Source organism: Manacus candei, unplaced genomic scaffold (genome assembly GCF_025592945.1).
Source record: "Manacus candei isolate 608988 ecotype Guabito, Panama unplaced genomic scaffold, ASM2559294v1 h1tg000159l, whole genome shotgun sequence".
Lineage (NCBI taxonomy): Eukaryota > Metazoa > Chordata > Aves > Passeriformes > Pipridae > Manacus > Manacus candei.
This window is the reverse complement of record NW_026138207.1, coordinates 3,119,591-3,137,613: the sequence shown is the minus strand read 5'-3', so window position 1 is coordinate 3,137,613 and position 18,023 is coordinate 3,119,591. Positions and strand designations below refer to the sequence as shown.

General features: G+C 41.4%; 2 protein-coding genes across 2 annotated transcripts; both read right to left on the bottom strand.

The window, feature by feature from the left end:
• Positions 1 to 271: 271 nt before the first annotated feature.
• On the bottom strand, positions 272 to 4,054 carry LOC127463442 (coagulation factor X-like). Its single transcript, XM_051772860.1, is given in 4 exon segments — positions 272 to 769; positions 1,424 to 1,488; positions 1,491 to 1,554; positions 3,374 to 4,054. Coding segments are annotated over 4 exon segments (348 nt in total). The 5' UTR covers positions 3,485 to 4,054; the 3' UTR covers positions 272 to 661.
• A 2,662-nt stretch (positions 4,055 to 6,716) lies between these two features.
• On the bottom strand, positions 6,717 to 18,023 carry F10 (coagulation factor X). The gene is made up of 8 exons (XM_051772845.1): positions 17,859 to 18,023; positions 15,522 to 15,682; positions 14,132 to 14,156; positions 11,529 to 11,642; positions 10,632 to 10,772; positions 9,767 to 10,017; positions 8,828 to 8,945; positions 6,717 to 8,045 (listed from the first exon to the last, which is right to left on the bottom strand). Exons 1-8 carry the CDS (start codon positions 17,926 to 17,928, stop codon positions 7,504 to 7,506), a joined length of 1,422 nt encoding a protein of 473 aa, XP_051628805.1. The 5' UTR covers positions 17,929 to 18,023; the 3' UTR covers positions 6,717 to 7,503.

The following is an 18,023-nucleotide window of genomic DNA, read 5'->3' as shown; positions in this document are numbered from 1 at the left end:
TTAAAACTTCAACATTCTGCATACAAAATTTACCAGTTTACATATATATTTGATCTTTCTTGATTTGTATAAATTTCTCTTTGGGAATTAAATGGACAAACAATTGGAATTTAGACAACCACAATTTTTGCTTTACTCTTGTAGGCTGAGTACAATTTTTATGACTCAGAACACCATTTTTGAGTGCCTAGAACTTGTGATAAACTACTTTTTAATAAACGACAGTAATAAATAATGTATTTGACGTTTCAGGTATGGAACAGTATCAGAATAGTATCTACATGCTGTCAAAACAGTTATTGCTAATATCTGAATGAGGCATCTGGAATTCTTCAGGGTTTGGCCAACACAGGAAATTGCATAAATGTGTAATGTTAGACCAATTTAACCACATCAGTTCAACCTTACCTGCCAGCATATCTTCCCCATTTTATATTTGGCTTCTAACATATATAAGCTAGACTAGGCCAAGCTATGCTTAAAGAAACTGTCCATTCTACAAATTTAAACATGTATTTCACGGTTAGTCAAGAGGCAACAGACACTGTTAGTCAAAAGGCATCTTGCATATGGAGGCATGAACACAGGACACTTCCTTTTTTTTGTAGTAAAGGGAAAAGTGAGAAGTACTTACCAAGAAGAAGTCTTTAGACTGGTTAATTCAATGAGCTCCAGAAAGTATAAAATACTCATTCAGAATTGTCCCCCTGCAAAACCATTCATTATACTCATCTACTAGTAAAACAGCTGGCAAAGAGAGAGAAGAAAACTAAAGCACAAAAACCTGAATAGCTAAATGAGATTCAAATAGTTTTCTTAAAGTAGACATTTTCATATGTATTTTCTGTCAAAAAGGCAATCTTCATTCAGAGGGGTTGAGAGTTACACTGAGATGTAGCTGCCACAATGGGAAACTTGTCAAGGCAGATCTTTATCCTGGCTCAAAGCAAAGTTCGTGCATTCAGTTGTTTTACCAACAGTTTCTGGTTGCTATTTTTAAAACAAAATTTAGCTGATATTGTAATAACGTTGTTCCCGCTTGGGTTTTTTACTTCACTTTAGTCTTGGCCACAACAGGAACTCAGACTACTCTTCTGATACGGTCATGCTGCTATCTGCATGATTGGGTGACTGAGAGGGAAGGGGCTCACCAAGCTCTGCATCCCATACCTGCAACCCTACTTCTCTCCTACCCTCCCCCTCTCAGCACTTGCTTGATGCTGAAATGGAGACACAGGGTTATTTATGGTAGGAGACCTGTGCAGTAACACAGTACTCAGGAGAGTGGAATAGCCCATCCAAAACGCTGATGCCAGGGAAGTCTGTCTCAGACTGGGCTAGGCACCCTTGGGGAGCAGGCATGGACAAGCACAGTGAAGACTAAATGGATGCCAGTCCTGGTGAACAGGGTCAGGCTCCTTACTTGCCATGGGGACATCCTGGGTAAACTGCCAGCCTCTCTGGTGACCTCCAGATGGCTCTTGGGGCCTCTGTGGTTTCCTCATTTTCAGGATGAGCATCTTGATTTGCTGTGATTCCTATGCCTTCTGTCAACTGGCTTCATGATTTCTCAATCTCATGTGGGAACTTGACTGCAAAGGCAAAACCAAAATGCTAATACTTGATGTTTGGATGTTATTGGGACTTTGAAGCATGTGTCACGTGCTGAGAGTAAGGTGTTCTTGTCCATAACACTGAGTACACAGCTATGAAGGCTCAGCTGCTGTTACCAGCCTCCACCTGAGCTCAGAGCTATCTTTCTTGCTGATTTAAGCCAAAATTTAGGAGATGGAGGACTATGGTCTTTCACCTCTCTGGGGGATATGGTGCCTGTGCAGTTCCTGGGGCACCAGGTCAAATGACATGCAAAGGACAGTAACCTCCAGCACAGCAGAAGGACAGACAGTTGCTGTTGAAAGCAATTTCTGTCACTGAAGTGCCATTCAGCAGAGCTTGTCTGACAGAGCCCTTGGTACAGGGGACAGTTTCATGGTCAGAAAACTAAATCTAGCTTCCAGTGCACCTTGTGTTGGTTTTCATCCCAAGAAATTATTCAAACCTGCTGGAGCATGGGTTTCGGAGTCAAAACCAGCCTTCAGAGTTACAGATAGGTACCTACACTGGAGGAACAGGGTTTGCAGGGAAACAGGTCACTTTCAGGGAATCAGCTGTTCATGAAAATGAGAAAACCTTGTTTAATAGTTCAAGAAAACTCCTCAACAGCAGCCTTTTGCGATCTAATTAGATATGCAGGTGTTCTTGTCAGGGCTGGCTCTGCTAGATTTTTCAAGACATTAACAAAACCTTTGCAAATGCAAAAGGATCAGAATGGCTGAAAATCATTTTCCACCTCTAAAATGTACCTGTTTTGAGTAAGTGGGCAAATGCATTCAGCATTTTCGAAGTATTTAAAAGTTACCTATCTTCCATTATTGGTATAATTATTTTCAGGTACCTGCTGTTATTAAATCTTTTGTAATTGAAAAATAGAGTAAAGTCTTCCATGTCTGGAATCATCAACTCATGACAATAACTTGGGATTAAATTACAAAAGGCATTATAACAAATATCACCAGACAGACAGAAGAATAGACTGAGACTAATAACTGTTAATGTTCAATTTGAATAGAGGCAAAACTGATGGATTTAAATTCAATGTCAGTATTTATTAATGTGTTTAGGTTACTGTATGTAACTACAGAAAACCTGTTATTAGAAGGAAAGAGAAAGGTGGTGATATGTGATATGAAAGGTGACGAAACAGGTGATATTTGAGGAGAAACAAGTGAGATACAACTGCAGTCACATTATGTTACTACCACTGAAATGATGAGTCCTTGCAAACTATATATTGTAAAGGAAGAAGTTTCTTGGGTTCCTATTCATTTGTATCTGTAGATGTTCAGCACAACTCAGGCCTGGAAAATAGACATCAGTTTTCACCAACCAAAAATCTAACTTATTGCATTCTAACAAAATCCTCCAAAGCATGAAGGATCTGTTTCAGTCTGTGGGAGAAGAGGAATCTGGGTCCATTGTAATCACTTGTTTCTCCTATGGCTTTGCCCCTGCTGGGACACGGGTTCTTGCAGTCACCTGCGAGAATGCACCTACTTGCATAGAACAGTTACCTGAGCTATTTTTGCTGCCACACATCCCTCATAGTTGAACAATTTGATATTACTTAAATTACGACCTTTAGCTAAGATCTTATTAAATTTGTTATCAACACCTCAAGCAATGTGAAAGGTCTGAACAATTAACATTATTTTTTATGCTACAACAGCACCGCAACACACCAGCACTTCCCAAATGTGGTGCAGATGTGATGTGTGTCCCATAGAATGAACTTTAATTCTGGCTTCCTACCTACAGAAACACAGGTTTTGTCATTGTCCAGGGCATAGCCAGCAGCACATTAACACATGACTCCTTCATCTTCAGTTTCACAGAACTGCTCACAGTTCCCGAGTTGACCTTTCATGCACTTGGTATGACTGCAAAGGAGTCAAATGTATAGATTCATGGTGACTTCATAAAAACACAAGTAGCTCATAAAAGCTCGCTTGCAAACATGAATCAAACACCCCACCACTTTGGGAAATATGGTGCAATTCCTGCCAAAGGCCTCAATAACCATAGCAGTTGTAACTACAATTATTTTAAAAATGGTAAGCCATCAACATTAGGTAGACCAGCATCATTCTACATCTTATGCTGTGTTTCCCAGCTATTACTGACAGCTCTTTGAGGGCAAATCGAGACATAATCTGTAATTTCCAGAACAACCATCATACTAAGGGAAAGATGAATACAAGTGTGGATAAGAGGCAAAAATTAGCAACTAAAGCATCAGTAATAAATGAAGTATTGTACTCTTGGTAGATCCTTGCAGTATTCCTTTTCCATCTGTATATAGTGCATGCTACTTACCTTAGCTCAGGTACTGCAAGATCACAGGCAGAATATGAGAGCTCTTCCTGGCTCTAACAGTGTGAGAGCAAGTAAACTGGTCCTAACAGATGCTGTCTAACCTGTTCCTACAGATTCACAATGAGATTCCACAGCTCACCCACGCAGCTTAATCTACTCCTTAATTAGCCTTACAATGTCTAGAAAGTGTTTCCTAATATCTAATCTGAGTGTCTCTTAGAGTGATGGGATCTCATTATTTCTTGTCCTCCTGAAAATGGAGATGATGTCTTATTTTTATTACATATTTTATAAATTTCTGTGCTTGTGTGTTGTGAGACCAAAGGTGAAATTTTGGTTTTGTGTTTACATAATTGGCTCCTATTTACGTAGAATCACTGTTCCGGTTTCACAAGATTGCCTGAACTCTCATATCAACTTATGGTCATCCTTCCAGTCTGGAATGAGCTAAATGCAGTGAGTAAACACTCTCTTCTGTCTTGCATGTCACTGTGGAAAATATCAGCATCAGAGGTCCTCAGGCTCACCTCTGTGGAGCTCTGCACTCCATATAATCTTTCAGTCAAGTAGCGCAGTTTCTCAACCAGATTTGCACCAAACTTACAGTAGTTTCATCCAGAACGGTGTTTGTCTTTCTGCTGCAATAAAAGCGTTATATAAAACGGTGTTAGAAGCCTCCCTTAATGGAGAGATCTGAGGTGTACTGCATCTTTTGCAGTTGCCCAGCCTGTTATCCTGTCCTTGGAGGAAATTGATGTGATTTGTCCCTTAGAAGAATTTGATGTGATATTTTTTTCCTGACTAGTGCAACTCAGTTTCTTTTCTCCTTGGTGGACTCAAGTAATTTGGTACTTTAAGGAAGAAAGACTTTCTTCTCCATTGGGCACAGACTAACATTCTTGGGCTTTTTTCCATTATCTCTGTACTTAGATCAGCTATTGATTTTCACATCATGTTTATCTTATTGTGCTTACTCCTTAGCTTTTCTAGTTTTATGCCAAGATGGTTACAATTCTTTATACAGATCTAGGTATTTCTGTGCTTCCTTCTGGAGGTCGTGAAAGAGCTCACAGTTTTAATCAATCCTCCTGCCCTTTCTTGACCTTGAGATAGTTAAGACACTGCCTTAAACTCTTTGGGGTTTTATGGGGTTTTTAGAAGTAGCCTCTCTTTTAAAAATACATTAATACATTTATTTTCTTTTTCTTTTTTTAATATATATATTCTCATTAATGAGGTCTGTCATTTTTACAGTTACTTTTATTAAAGTCATCTTCCATCTTTGTATTGCCAGCTACTTCTAGTTTATAGATTAAAATTAAATGCAAACAAGTGAACTCAAAATTGCTTTCTACGTGTTTGTATGTATGTTGAAAATTTTCCATTAAACATTCTGAAGAGAGTCAGGACAACCCATGTCCCATTAAGTACCTCTCCCACGTCACCTTTGGAATGTCAAAATCTACCTCTAACTCACAGCACTTGTAATGGAGATGACTCAGGTGTTTGTTCCATTGTCTCCAACCAGACCTCTGTAATACCCAAATGACTTTTACAGCAAAATTAAACATGGCAGGCATCATGTCTGCAGTATGATTCATAAACTGGATGAAAAGAGAAGCACCTCAGGGTCCAACTTGAAAGACAGGTGGGATGCTTCATCAAGTGGAGATGTGATGATTGTTAGACAACCACAATGAGTGATGGGGTAGGGTTCTTGTTCCCCCCTCATTGTTACATCTTGTGGGGTTCATTTTGTCACCTTATAAATGGATATGAAGGATTATTTAATTATCACATCTCTTGAGAACATGAAGAATGGTCCATTGTTTGTGTTGTGCATTTGAAAGCCCTGCTTATCAACCTACTGACCCCGTATTTCACACTGACACTGTTCTTTCAGTCCAAAATGGTATTCCCCGTGAGCCTTAGACCTGCATATCATTACACTGCAGCTGACAAATGGGAGCAAGGAGGGCAAGACAGCAAAGCTACCCAGTTTTCACTCATGTCCCCTAGTCCACAAAGCACAAATAAAGACAAATAATTACACAAACATGGACTTTTGTCACTCTCTTGCCTTTTCTGTGTCTGCTCTCACTTGGCTCAACAAGAACATACATACACACACCAGCTACTGTCACCATTGCCAGAGGGAGGTCCTGCCTTCAGCTGCCTCAACACCTCATACAGCCCAGTCTGCATTTTGCTTCAGTCCTCAAGCTCCAACGAAGTACAAGAAAGCCCTTAGCAGGAGTATGTAAATAGAATTTTGGTAGCATCTAGGCCTGAGGTTTTCTTTTGAAGAAGCAAATTTCACCCTGGAGCACAGGGGTAGGCTCCAGTGGGACAAGGGAGAGGAACAGAAATGCAGTGGACAGAAGAACCCAGGGAACAAACATTGCTGAGTAAACATTGAAGTTAGCCCACTGAGGGGTTATGCAGGTCAAGACCATCAAGATGGGGTAACTGACCTGCTCACTAACCTTCCTGCCCACAATCACTCCTGACTGCAGAAATACCTCGCAGCTTTGCAGAGTTGTATTTCCAGTTTGTCAGCCTGGTTTGCTTACAGCACCAGCTACACAAAACCAGCCAGTACCAGCTCAAACCCTAAGAGATAAGTGGCAGGTGTCTGGTGAAGTTCAGTGTTCCTCAGAGAACAGGGGAACATCACAGATTGGAGGAGCCTTGGAAAGGCCATCAGGATGGTTAGGGTGTAGAGCACATGATGAACTGTAACAGGCTGAGAGGTCTGGGTTTGTTAAAAAAAAAAAAGGAGCGAAGAAGAAAGAGTGTTTTATTTCAAATGCTGGTGTACATCAATATTGTACCTGACAGAAACACCCAGAAAAATAGATTTCCAATCCTCAGCCATACACAATCCACAACACAATACAGCAAACAATGAACATGCACATAAATTTTTTTCTGATGAGCAGCAATGTTTACATTAAGGTGAACTACAATCCATATAAAGCAAACCGCTATTTTAATTAGTTGCTGTGACCTGAGTAGGCCATTCTGTGGAACATATGGTTATTATTCAATCACACATTGAATATTTATTTGCGTCTCAGCTTTTGCCATGCAAGCTCCCTTGCTCCCTTACTCTTCTGAATACATCCAAAGGGACAATCTAAATAGCTCCAGTAATAACAAACTCCCTGCTGAGCCAGATGGTTGCAATACGAGGATTAACTGAAGTCCTGTCCTGCCTACTTTCATCATGGCTAGTGATTGTTTAGAATATGTTTATGAGCCTCTGGTGGAAGCACTTGAGTCAACAGACAAGAATCAAAATGGCAATATAAAAATACCTAAAGCAAACAAAAGACCCCACTGAGCAACCATTTTGTTTGGGGAAATTCCGCCATTCAACAAATTCAAAACACTACTCACAATCCACATATATGTGATTTAAAGCCAGGGATAATACAAATAGAAGCAGCACCATAACTTTAAGGAATCAGCTCTCAAAATAAATTTAGGAGATGTGGAAAAAAAAAAGTTTCTGTTACAAAAACTGCACCTAGGAAGCTATCAGAAGGATCAGGAGACACACCACCACTACAAATTCAAGGCCATTTTTACCCAACGCAAGAACCTGGACAATTTGGTATAGACACCATATTTACCTTTCTTGGCACATCCTTCTCCCCAGCTAACAATTCCAGTAACAAAATAAGTATCCTTATATCTGGTTACATGGGGGCCTCCACTGTCTCCTTGACAAGCATCTTTTTGCTCTGTGTCATAACCAGCACAGAACATGTTCTCTGTTATTGCAAAGTTAGTCGATTGCTTGCAAGTGTTCCTATTAACATAGGGGACTTCAAGCACTTTCAGTTTTTTGGATAGTCGTCCACCTTCAAATTCACGCCCAAAGCCACTAACCATCCCAGATCTTTGGTTCATCAGAACTTCATTAGCAAAGTCTGCTTTGGGAAGGCATGCTGCGATAATGTACTCCGAAAATGTGATAGGTTCCTTCAGCTTTATTAAGGCTATGTCATTATCATAAGTCGCAGCAACATATTTAGGGTGAACAACTATTTTTTCCACAGTATGCATCGTTTCAGACTGTTCTTTCTTCTCTCTGTCCACTTCACCTGTACAAGATTATTAAAAGAGTCATTAATGTGGAGATAGTATAAGAAATTAAGAACAACCTTGATAGAGGAAGAGACTAGTATACTCATTCCTAACACTTAGCCTAAGCATTTATACAATACAAGTAAATGTAGGCAATATTTATTAGCAGCAACTGGATCAGTTTTGGTCCTGAGTTTTGGTCTACAGAGATTTTTGTACCATTTTACATAAAGGCACAAACTGAGCCAGCTAAACTAATGGAATCTCTTAAAGGAGCTTGAGCCTGACGTAGAGATGAGAACATGGTCTGGGTCAAGACTAAAACAGTGAAAAGATAAAGTTGTGTTGATCTAGTGTCCCAGCTCAGAAGTGAAGCAACCATAACCTGAGTTTGTTCCTTTGCCCTCTATTGAATGTGTCACAGATTTCCTGAGTGTTCCTGCAGGAACAAATGTGGATGATTCAGATGTGTCAGAAATGACAAGCTTTCTGAGAAAGCACTGCTCTGCTGAAAACATTGATAGCCATCATTTATAAAACATTTGTTTTTAATCACTTCCAACTAGTTGGCAAAGAAGAAAGGGATGCACCATTATAATTTTCCACATCTGCTGTCCTTGTTGTTAAAAAGGAGGACTCCCACAGTAACAAGAAATTAGAAAAAGCAAAATAACAACAAAAAAGTAACAAACTGTAACACATAAAATAATGAGTACATCTCACACGACATTTAGAGCACAGAAGGTGAAGCTGCAACACATGCTCAAACATTGCAGGAGTAAAATAAATAACCCCTTACCAACAACAACTTTGATTTCTTTAGATTGGTTCATGCAATGAGCTGCAGTAAGTATAGAATTTTCATTCAGAATAGTTCCACCACAAAACTCTTCTCCCTCCTCATTTAGCAGCACAGCCTGTGAAAAGAAAAAAGGTAAGTGCAAAATTAAGAAGTGCAATTTAATGTGAATGAGCTATAAACAGGTAACTGATTTCTCTGCACACCACACATTTGCTTCTTACTGCAACACCTATGGGGCCCTCCAGGTCTCTCTTAATACTATATTCATGGGTGAAGAGGCTACAGATCAGCTTGTACTGCTGCAGAGTCTCGACTGTCTTTATGTGAAGTACGTTTGGATTCCATGTTACCGCGCTCACAGTACTTAGTACTGTCTTTTAGACACTGACTGACTGACTGACTGTGCAGCCCCCAAATCACCCCATCCCTTGGACTCAACACCCCCAAGAATTCCTGTCCAAATTCTGTTCCTGTTTGTCTCCCCCTTACTATTCCCAAATACATTTTGGAATGTATTTGGAATTCATTTTGGCTGGCCCAAACTCAAAAGTAAAACACAGAAGTGTATTTCCAAAGTAAAACACTCGCTTTATCTGACATGCTCTTGGGTGTGTTCCCTGAGTGGATGCTCTCAAACAGAACCAGACTGTAACATGCAAAAATGGCCTGGCAGACCACCATGACTCAAAAGCCCTGTGTGGGAATAGGTTAGGCAGCTCCATCTAAAATGGCACAAAGCCTTTCATTTTGACACTTTAAGGCCTCAAGTTGCAGAACAGCACATCTAAGTGCCCAGTTCACACAATTCAGCTACATCTCACTACCACTGGCAGTACACGGGTAACATTCAGAAGGCAGCCAGAGGAAAGGAGCCACTGCACACCTTCCCTCAGAAAAACACTCTGCTCACATGCAGGGCACACACCCCAGACTTACCTGCCACGGACATTCACCGAGACGGCATTCATCCCCACCTACTATCCTGGTATCAACATATGGATTCTTGCTGCTTGTTCTGTTTACAGTCTGGGGGGTTGGGCTTTCTGTAGTAAGAACAACGTCGTCCTCTGAGCTTGTTTCGTTTGTGGGAGGGCCTTCTTGATCACTCATTACATTGCTATAATCAACAGGTAAAAGAACCGACCTTTTCTTTCTTCTCACAAAAACTTTTCCACAGGGGTATTTTACTGTGAAGAGAAGAATGTCAAAATTGGAGACGGACACAAACCCCACAAGAGAAAACTCCTTGGAAACACCAAGGAAAATGAGTGAAATAATATGGTTCACAGCAGCAATGTGTTATTAGTTATAAAGGATATTAAAACCAACATCATGAGCCCATGTTTGACCCCTCTGTCCAGGACTACCAAAATAAAACAAAAATGAACAAATGTTAATAGTACCAATGATAATTATCTAATAGTACCAATGATAATTATCTAACATCGTCAGTTTCTAGCAAAGTAGTAAGTTTTTGCAAGCAGATATTTTATATGGCATGTAAGTGTTTAAGTAAGTGAGTTATTACTGCAATCACTTTTCTCCTGTCAACAGTAGAATTTACTGTGGTAATTCTGTGAAACCTTACAAAGGGTTTTAAAACAGCCAGATATTGATCAAGTCCATCACATCACCTCACAAATGGAAGGCTTTGGAAATAAAAATCAGTTGGACTGTTAAATCTATCTCATGTAGAATATTGATGTTTCAAAAGACATTCTTCAACTCTGAACCAAGACATCCCTTGACTGTGAAAAAAGTCTCACCATAATTGTTATTGGTTTATCATGTGGCTTCATACCTGTTGAAACACAGTGTTTGCCATCCTCTGCTAGGACATACCCATCTGCACAGGAACACAATACATCCTTCTGTCCATCTTTTTTGATGCTGCAGAAATGCTCACAGTCACCATTGTTTATTTTGCAGAACTTTGGTATGACTAGAAAAGAGATGGTTGGAGAAAAACTGTAAATAAACACTGACTTCACAGAAGATCTCAAACTTCACCAAAACAAAATGCACACTTAAACGGGATCTGTCTCTACATCTGCAAAATATCTGAAGTACATCTTAGGAATAACATGAGTGGTGAACACCAGCTTGTGCCTTACAAGGCAGCCACATCCACCATACAAAACGTACTTGCCAAGTCCAAGTGGGCTCAGTGGCCATGTCATGGTGAGCTTAGAAAAGCAGAGACAAGCTGTCAGGGGAAAAATGAATAAAATACTAATAGAGAAGATACTAGTAAACCCTCACACGATTCCTCCCTCCTGCCCTAAAAATCTCAACTCATCACTCCCCTCAGTCTCAGGCCTGAACATCAGTTCTGCACCCTCCACTCTTACTGCTGGGCTGCTGATACACCCTCCACCTCCATTGGTGGGATATTGTCAGGGAAGCAGCTGTATGCCACAGAAGTGAGCCTCAGGAAGGATTTTTATGCAAAATATGCTTCCTTGCAAACCTGAAAAAGTCTCTGCATTGTCTGCTGAAATCTGTTTTCTTAGTTTTTTTCTGGTGTGAGCTAAGCAGGGAGGCTGTACTTCTGAGCTTGGAATAAAGGTTTTTTGACATGAGTTATAAGAATCATATGCTTCTTAGTTTTATCCACATGTTCTGGGGATTCCAGTTCATGCAGACAGGCTCCATCATAATTAGTTCACTGCCACAGTTCTCCAAAGCAGAAACTTACCAAATTCACAGTTCTTGCCTTGATAACCATCCAAGCATGTGCAAGTGTAGGAACCAATTCCATCTTTACAATGGCCACCATAGTGACAAGGATTTGGGCTGCACTGGTCCCCATCTACAAAAACAAACCAAACACCAAATTGTTCTAAGAGTGCAAGTATTTCCAGTGAACTCTGAAGGGGTGTCAGTTTTAAGAAGCCACCTTTTATCCTTCCTTTTAAAATACAGGTCCTGTGAGTTGCCACATTCCAGATGGAACAAACCATCTAACTGCAGTCTAACTGCAATCATTCCAAACCTGCAATGATTCATACACATATCCTCACTTTTGCAATCTGTTTTTGGTGGGTACTGTATGACAGTGCATACACAAGCTTTTTTTTGTAGAAAGATAAAATAATACATTGTAGTCAAGAGCATATATAACTTACAGTGAAGCCTGTAAAAGCAGATGGGACATTTCTACATTGCAACTACTGCCTAAAAAGCCTAAACTTTTATTTCCTTAAGGTCAACTTATCCCTTCTGAACGTCTTTTGCCTGTAGAGCTCTCCATTTAAGACACAGCCACCAGCATATTAATCAGAAGATAATAAAACCTCAACACTTTACAAAGCCCTGCAAAATCCATGTTTTGTGCTGCTTAGAAGCACCAAAATTTTCCCATTGTATCTGGTGAGGCGTGAGCTTGAGCCTCAAAATATCAGCTCTTACCTCACACTGCCCACATCTGCGCTGGCATCTCCCACATTTGAAAGGTAGTTCTGCAGCCTTTCTTCCTTTCCATGACCTAGACAATACTGGCTGACCTGACTCCAGGGCCCCAGCCACAATTATGTCACAAATTCAGTTACCTGGAGGACAGGGAGGCTGCACTGTGTTTGGAGACACATTCCATGGAGCAGCCCTTTCTCCCATCCCCACAAAGGTATCTCACTCCTGCACTGGTGCCCACTGACACGGTCTTTTCCATTCAGTGTTCCCTCGTGACATGTGTTCCCTGGGCTGCACTGTTTGATAAGAAAAGCAGGATATTCAGAAGAGTGACACTTGCTTAATATCCTTGCTTTAGATTTGTTCTTTGAATTTTTGTGTTTTACCACCTGTTCTGCCCCCCCTTTGGAGCAGCTGAAACATCAGTGCCCATTGAGGAGACAATATGCAAGAAACTACTCATCCTAAGGATCCAGCTTGCTGCCTGCATGGTGTTTCTGGACTGTGACCTCAGCTGCTACAGCTCTACTTGCCACAGGGAACAACTGATGGGCTTTGCAGACTGCACTCACACATCATCATCCCTTCTGTACCTGCATATGCCCAAAACCAACAGATCTCCAAATGCTCCAGCCACAGTGGCATTGAAAACTGATGTCCATCCTCAAAAGAGGGAAGGCAAGACCAATATTCACCAAAAGAAAGACAGACTCAAGGCCTGCATCACAGATTCTAGTTACTGTGTCCTCTGAAGTGCCAGAGTAGTGAGTTTTATGTCAATGTTGCACAAATTCCCCTACTAAAAAAGGAAGCTAGAACAAATTGTTCTAGTAACTTGGCTGAGGGTAGCTGTGGTTTTCAATACTTCTGAACACCCATAAAGCATTTGTGAACTGTGGTTTAAAATGTATGAAATTGGCATTTCCGCTAAGAGCTCTGGCACTGATGTTCTGCTGCTTGTATTCTCATGAGAAAATGGTTTGCAATATTCCAATCCAGTTTACTGCAACACTGACGCAGGCTTTCCTTGAAATTTCAGCCTGTAGGTTGTAGAGTTCTTCCCCTGCTTAAAGGATTGTGAAAGTCTGCATCTTCTTTGTGGTAACTGTTTTCAATTCTCTGCAGATTCCAAAGGACAAAGCTGAGCTGTCTTTGGTCAATATTTTTGAAGTACTCCTCCTAAATGCAAGCTGGACACATACTTTCTGTAGAACATGTTACAAAGCACTAATACATTAAAAATCTGTCCTTGCATAGTGCTTACAAACACTAGATAATACGTACAACTCACACCTTTAGAAAAAAACTGAAAAGATTGTTAGGTAGTATTTGTTGATCTACTGGCATAACTTCGTTGAATTCCAAACCATTCTGTAGAAAACACATCCCACAAAATGCCCTATAATATAGGAATCAATACCACTCTGGTATGGAAGGTGACAGGAAACAGGTAAGTAACTGTGAGATACAGTTTCACAACTTAATGTTAGTTATGGCATTTAAGCGACACTCTCATCTGTAACTCTTTGTATCCTGAATTCTCCCATCTGGGGTTGCCTCTCTGGAGGAAAACTGTTTGGCAGAGCCACACGGACAGTTTCTACTTGTGATTGTCCTTAGTGTGCAAAGAGCCACTATTTTTTTTGAGAGGACAAAGATCAGCTCAGCAACTGGAGGCAGCTGAAACCTGTCTGCAAATTAAATGACTGGGTTCAAGCAAAAGCACTCAGTATATCAGATTCTTTTTTCAGAGGAAACACGATGTGAGGGTGTGCTGGAGTGAAAAGAGATGAAGCAAGGGAGCAGGAAGGGGTTACTTAAGAGGCGCATCCTTTCAATCCTTGCAGTGAGGAAGTTTAATCCACTAAACAAACACAAAGTGTTTCTTACCTACATAGATGTTCCAGAATTCCTCCTAAAGGTAGGTGTGGAAAACAGGGAATAAAAGGAAACAGAAAGAGTTGAATGAGAATTACCAAATTCCTCAGAAAAATATTAGACCTTTCATACACAGAATATTTGCAGCTAAGAATTGTTAAAAGAAATATTTAAGTGATAGGTACATGCCTTGCAGCCTGCTATTGCCATTTAATAACTTAAAACCATATTGCCCAGCTGTACAGAAACAAGTCTCATGCATTTTTCAGAAATGTCTGGAAGTCCTTAGAGATACCACAGTGTGACTCAGGATAAGCCACTTCATTTCTTGCATAACTGTGTCTTTCTATCAGTTTTGACTGAATTTACTGTGTAATGCCAAATTTTCAGTCTCCATCCCCACCCCATACTCTCATCAATCACAACCTCATAAATCCTGACATTTAAAAATATTTTGTCTGATTTGTGTTCTCCTTTCCCTCTGCACTGAGGAATCCAGGTATGTCCTTTCCAGTGACATCTGGTCACCAGGTAGAACAGGCTGTGCTGGTTCTGCCATAGTAAGTCAACATTTATGCTCTGAAGTACACTGGCAATGCACCCATGACATCTCAGTGCCACTCCAAGAACATTCTGGCCATCAAGTAATGCTAAAGGGAAATGAATCTGGCCGTAACTCCAGTTTCAGGGTTGTTCTTAACAGCCACATAGCTACAGTCGATGTTCCCTATTCTCCTCCACTACTAAGTCACTTCAAGTTTTAAAATACCACCTATTCTACTGACTCCAGTCTCCACAGCTGCCCCATTGCTTTAACTTTCCCTTGAGCTTGGGAACAGATCACATTTCTGTCTTAAGCAAGCCATTGGAGTAAGGTAGGTGACACAAAAGTCACAAATACAAACTTCATTCCAGTTAACAGTAAGGCATTTAAGAACTGTCCACAGTATACATTCTCTCAATTCAGATGAAGAGAGTCACAAGATGATAAGCACTTCAAAACTGCTTAAGTTCAGTTAAATTCCCCCATGAAGTTCCATGTCAGCATTTGCCTTCTCAGACTTCCAATGGATTGTCTTGACCATAGTCATGGCACTCAGCTATGCCACCCAGACAGGGTGAACATATTTCCAACACTGATAGATAGCATCAAAGCCTTTAAAGGTCAAATACCTCTCAGTGGCAATTAAACAGATCAGAACAAGTAAAAGGATGGAGGCTTTAAGATGGGCTGGCAGACATTTATGCCTTAGCAATTCCAACCACAATCAACCACTATTTTTTCTTTGTGTTAAGTGATTGTGAATAACTTGTGAGTTTTGATGCCCAGCTCAAAAGACTTGAATGGTAATTTTTAAACATGAAATGTACAGATCTATGTTTCATATTATTTCATCCTTACAGTTTTCTCATTGTCTTCAAAAGCTTCTCTTGCTTCTTCTTTTGAGCAGCGCTCCTCAACGCATTCTCTTTCAATATTCCCTTTCTTCAGCTCCTCTAAGAAAGAGTTAGCACGTTTTGTTCTTTCCAAGAACTTATCGGCATTTTCTTTCTTGATGAATACTAGATAAAAGAGAAAAATGATACAGATGGGTAACATTTGGTGGTGGTAAAGAGTCATTAGAAATAGGTGAGGTAGAAACAAAACCAAAACAGACCCTTTCACCCCTCTACCAGTACATAACGTTACCTGTAAAGTTAGTCCTCACACAGGCTGATACATTCCAGGATCTCAGAGCAATCTCTCTCTGAGAGTCAGTAGCCCCAGGACAACATGTAGGTCCCCAAAATTCTCTCCTACTCTTTTTATTCTCAAAAATAAGAACATGCAGGTTGCCACCGGGGGCTTACATTTCTGTTGCTCCTGCTCAAGACTCAGTCTTGAACAGAATGACTTTCCCTGAAGGCCGGGGAGATTGCATTCCTCAATTTCATTTTAAAGCTGACCATCAGGCAACATAACTGCCTGATCTAGGGGCTTGTGATGCAGAAACTAAATGCCACACAAACTCAAGATAAAGCAATGTATTTAGTAACAGACGGGAAGAGCCCATGTATGAGTTCTATTGCCCTTCACCACCCTAAATCCCACTGTGCTGCACTGGGATCCTCTGCCCTCTTAACAGCACCTCTCAAGTGCCTGTAGAAATGTTCCTGCTTTACTGATATGTGTACTGATAAGGCAGCTGCCTTCTAAGATTTAACAAAGGCAGAAGTAAATGAACATCAGCTTTAGGAGGAAAGTACAGCCTGAAGTTGGTTTGCTGAGTTGTTTTTATTTCTTAAAAGCTTGGTGTGACAGAAGCCTAAGACCTGCTGCTTTCAAGTTAAAGATGCAGGTAGCTGTTGATTTAAGCTGGAGGGTCAGAGGTGTTGGACTCATCTCAGGCATGTGGCTATGTGAGCAATAGCATTATTCTCCAGTGACTTGTGCACATATTACCAGGCAGGAAAAACAAAACCAACACTGGATGAAATAAGTTGCCAATTACTCTGTAAAAAGCATATGTTCTAGGCAAGTGTGAAGAGTTTGGAAGTTGGCTTTTAATCAAGTTCTACCATCTGGAATTTACACCAAAAAAATACTTTCCAACCACAGTGTGGAAGACTGTGCTACAGATGGGACTCAAGGACAATGCCTTATGCTCAGTGCACAGCTTGCACATACGTTCAGGAGCACTCTTCATGCAGCTTAATTCAATAATAAATAAATTGCTGATAGTAATCATATACCCTAATATCCTCCAAGTGAACAGACAGGTGACTTATTCTGCTTTCATTGAAATTGGTGGATCAGCCAAATGGAGACAAATTCCGTTTGTGCTATTTATATTAAGCAATCCCATCCTTAATTTCAAGCCCTGCTTACTTTAAAACAGCTCCTCTCAAGGAAGGCTTGCAGAAAGTGCTTGTAACTTGCAGCTCAGTGACTGTTAGTTCATTCACCTGCTATCTTATTTGCCCTTAAATCCCTCTCTGCAGTAACAGGGAAGTGACAGGACACAGCTGGTGGGGTTATCGCCTCTATATTCCTTTGCTTTCACACTACCCGCATAAGAGGATGTTTTTGTAAACTTGAACTAGCTTATCAGTCTTCTGAGGTTGGTCGTTCTCTTTCCCAAGCTTTCTATCATGCTTCCTTCTTCAGAGACATCAAGGAGCAACAGGCACTGGATAACTGAAGCAGGATGTTCCAGAAATATGCTAAAGACTTGTTTTAAACTGTAAGTGGCCTGAGTCACTGAAGGCAGAGTTAACAACTTTTGAAAGGCCACTTCTTCATGCTGCCCTGGACTTTGGCATTGAGCATGGTGGTGGCACAAACAGAGGAGTCACCTCCACGGCCAAGCACACCCAACCAAGGCTTGGCCAGGCTTCCCTTCACATACGTGAGCACCTCAGGGTGTGAGGGCAGCTGTGCTCCAGTTGCAAACGGTGGGGAGGGACAGCAATCCCACTTTCCGGGGGAGAAAAGGGAAGACGAAGCAGCCCAGGAAAGTCCCCGGGGACGGCAGCGGGACTTAGCATCCCTGGGGTCTGGCCCCCCGAGATGCCCACAGCAGCTCCCTGTCCCCGAAGCGCACCTCCCGGCGGCTGCCGGCGCTCTCCTGGTGCGCGCCCCCGGCCCGCAGCATCGACCTTTCACCGTCTCTCGGCCCGGTAGCTCCTCCCCATCCCCGAAGACTGTTCCGAAAAGGGATTCCCCCATCCCAAAAAAATGAGAAAGGTGCCACCTTACCGCCTTCCTGAGCGCGGAGCTGGCCCGGCAGCGCGGCGCAGAGCAGGAGGAGCAGCAGGCGGCCGGCCATGGCAGCGCGGAGCGCCCCGCTGATGGCCCCCGGGGACGGGGCACGGGAGGGACTGACGGGACGGGACGGGACGGGAGCCGAAGTTTTCACCCCCT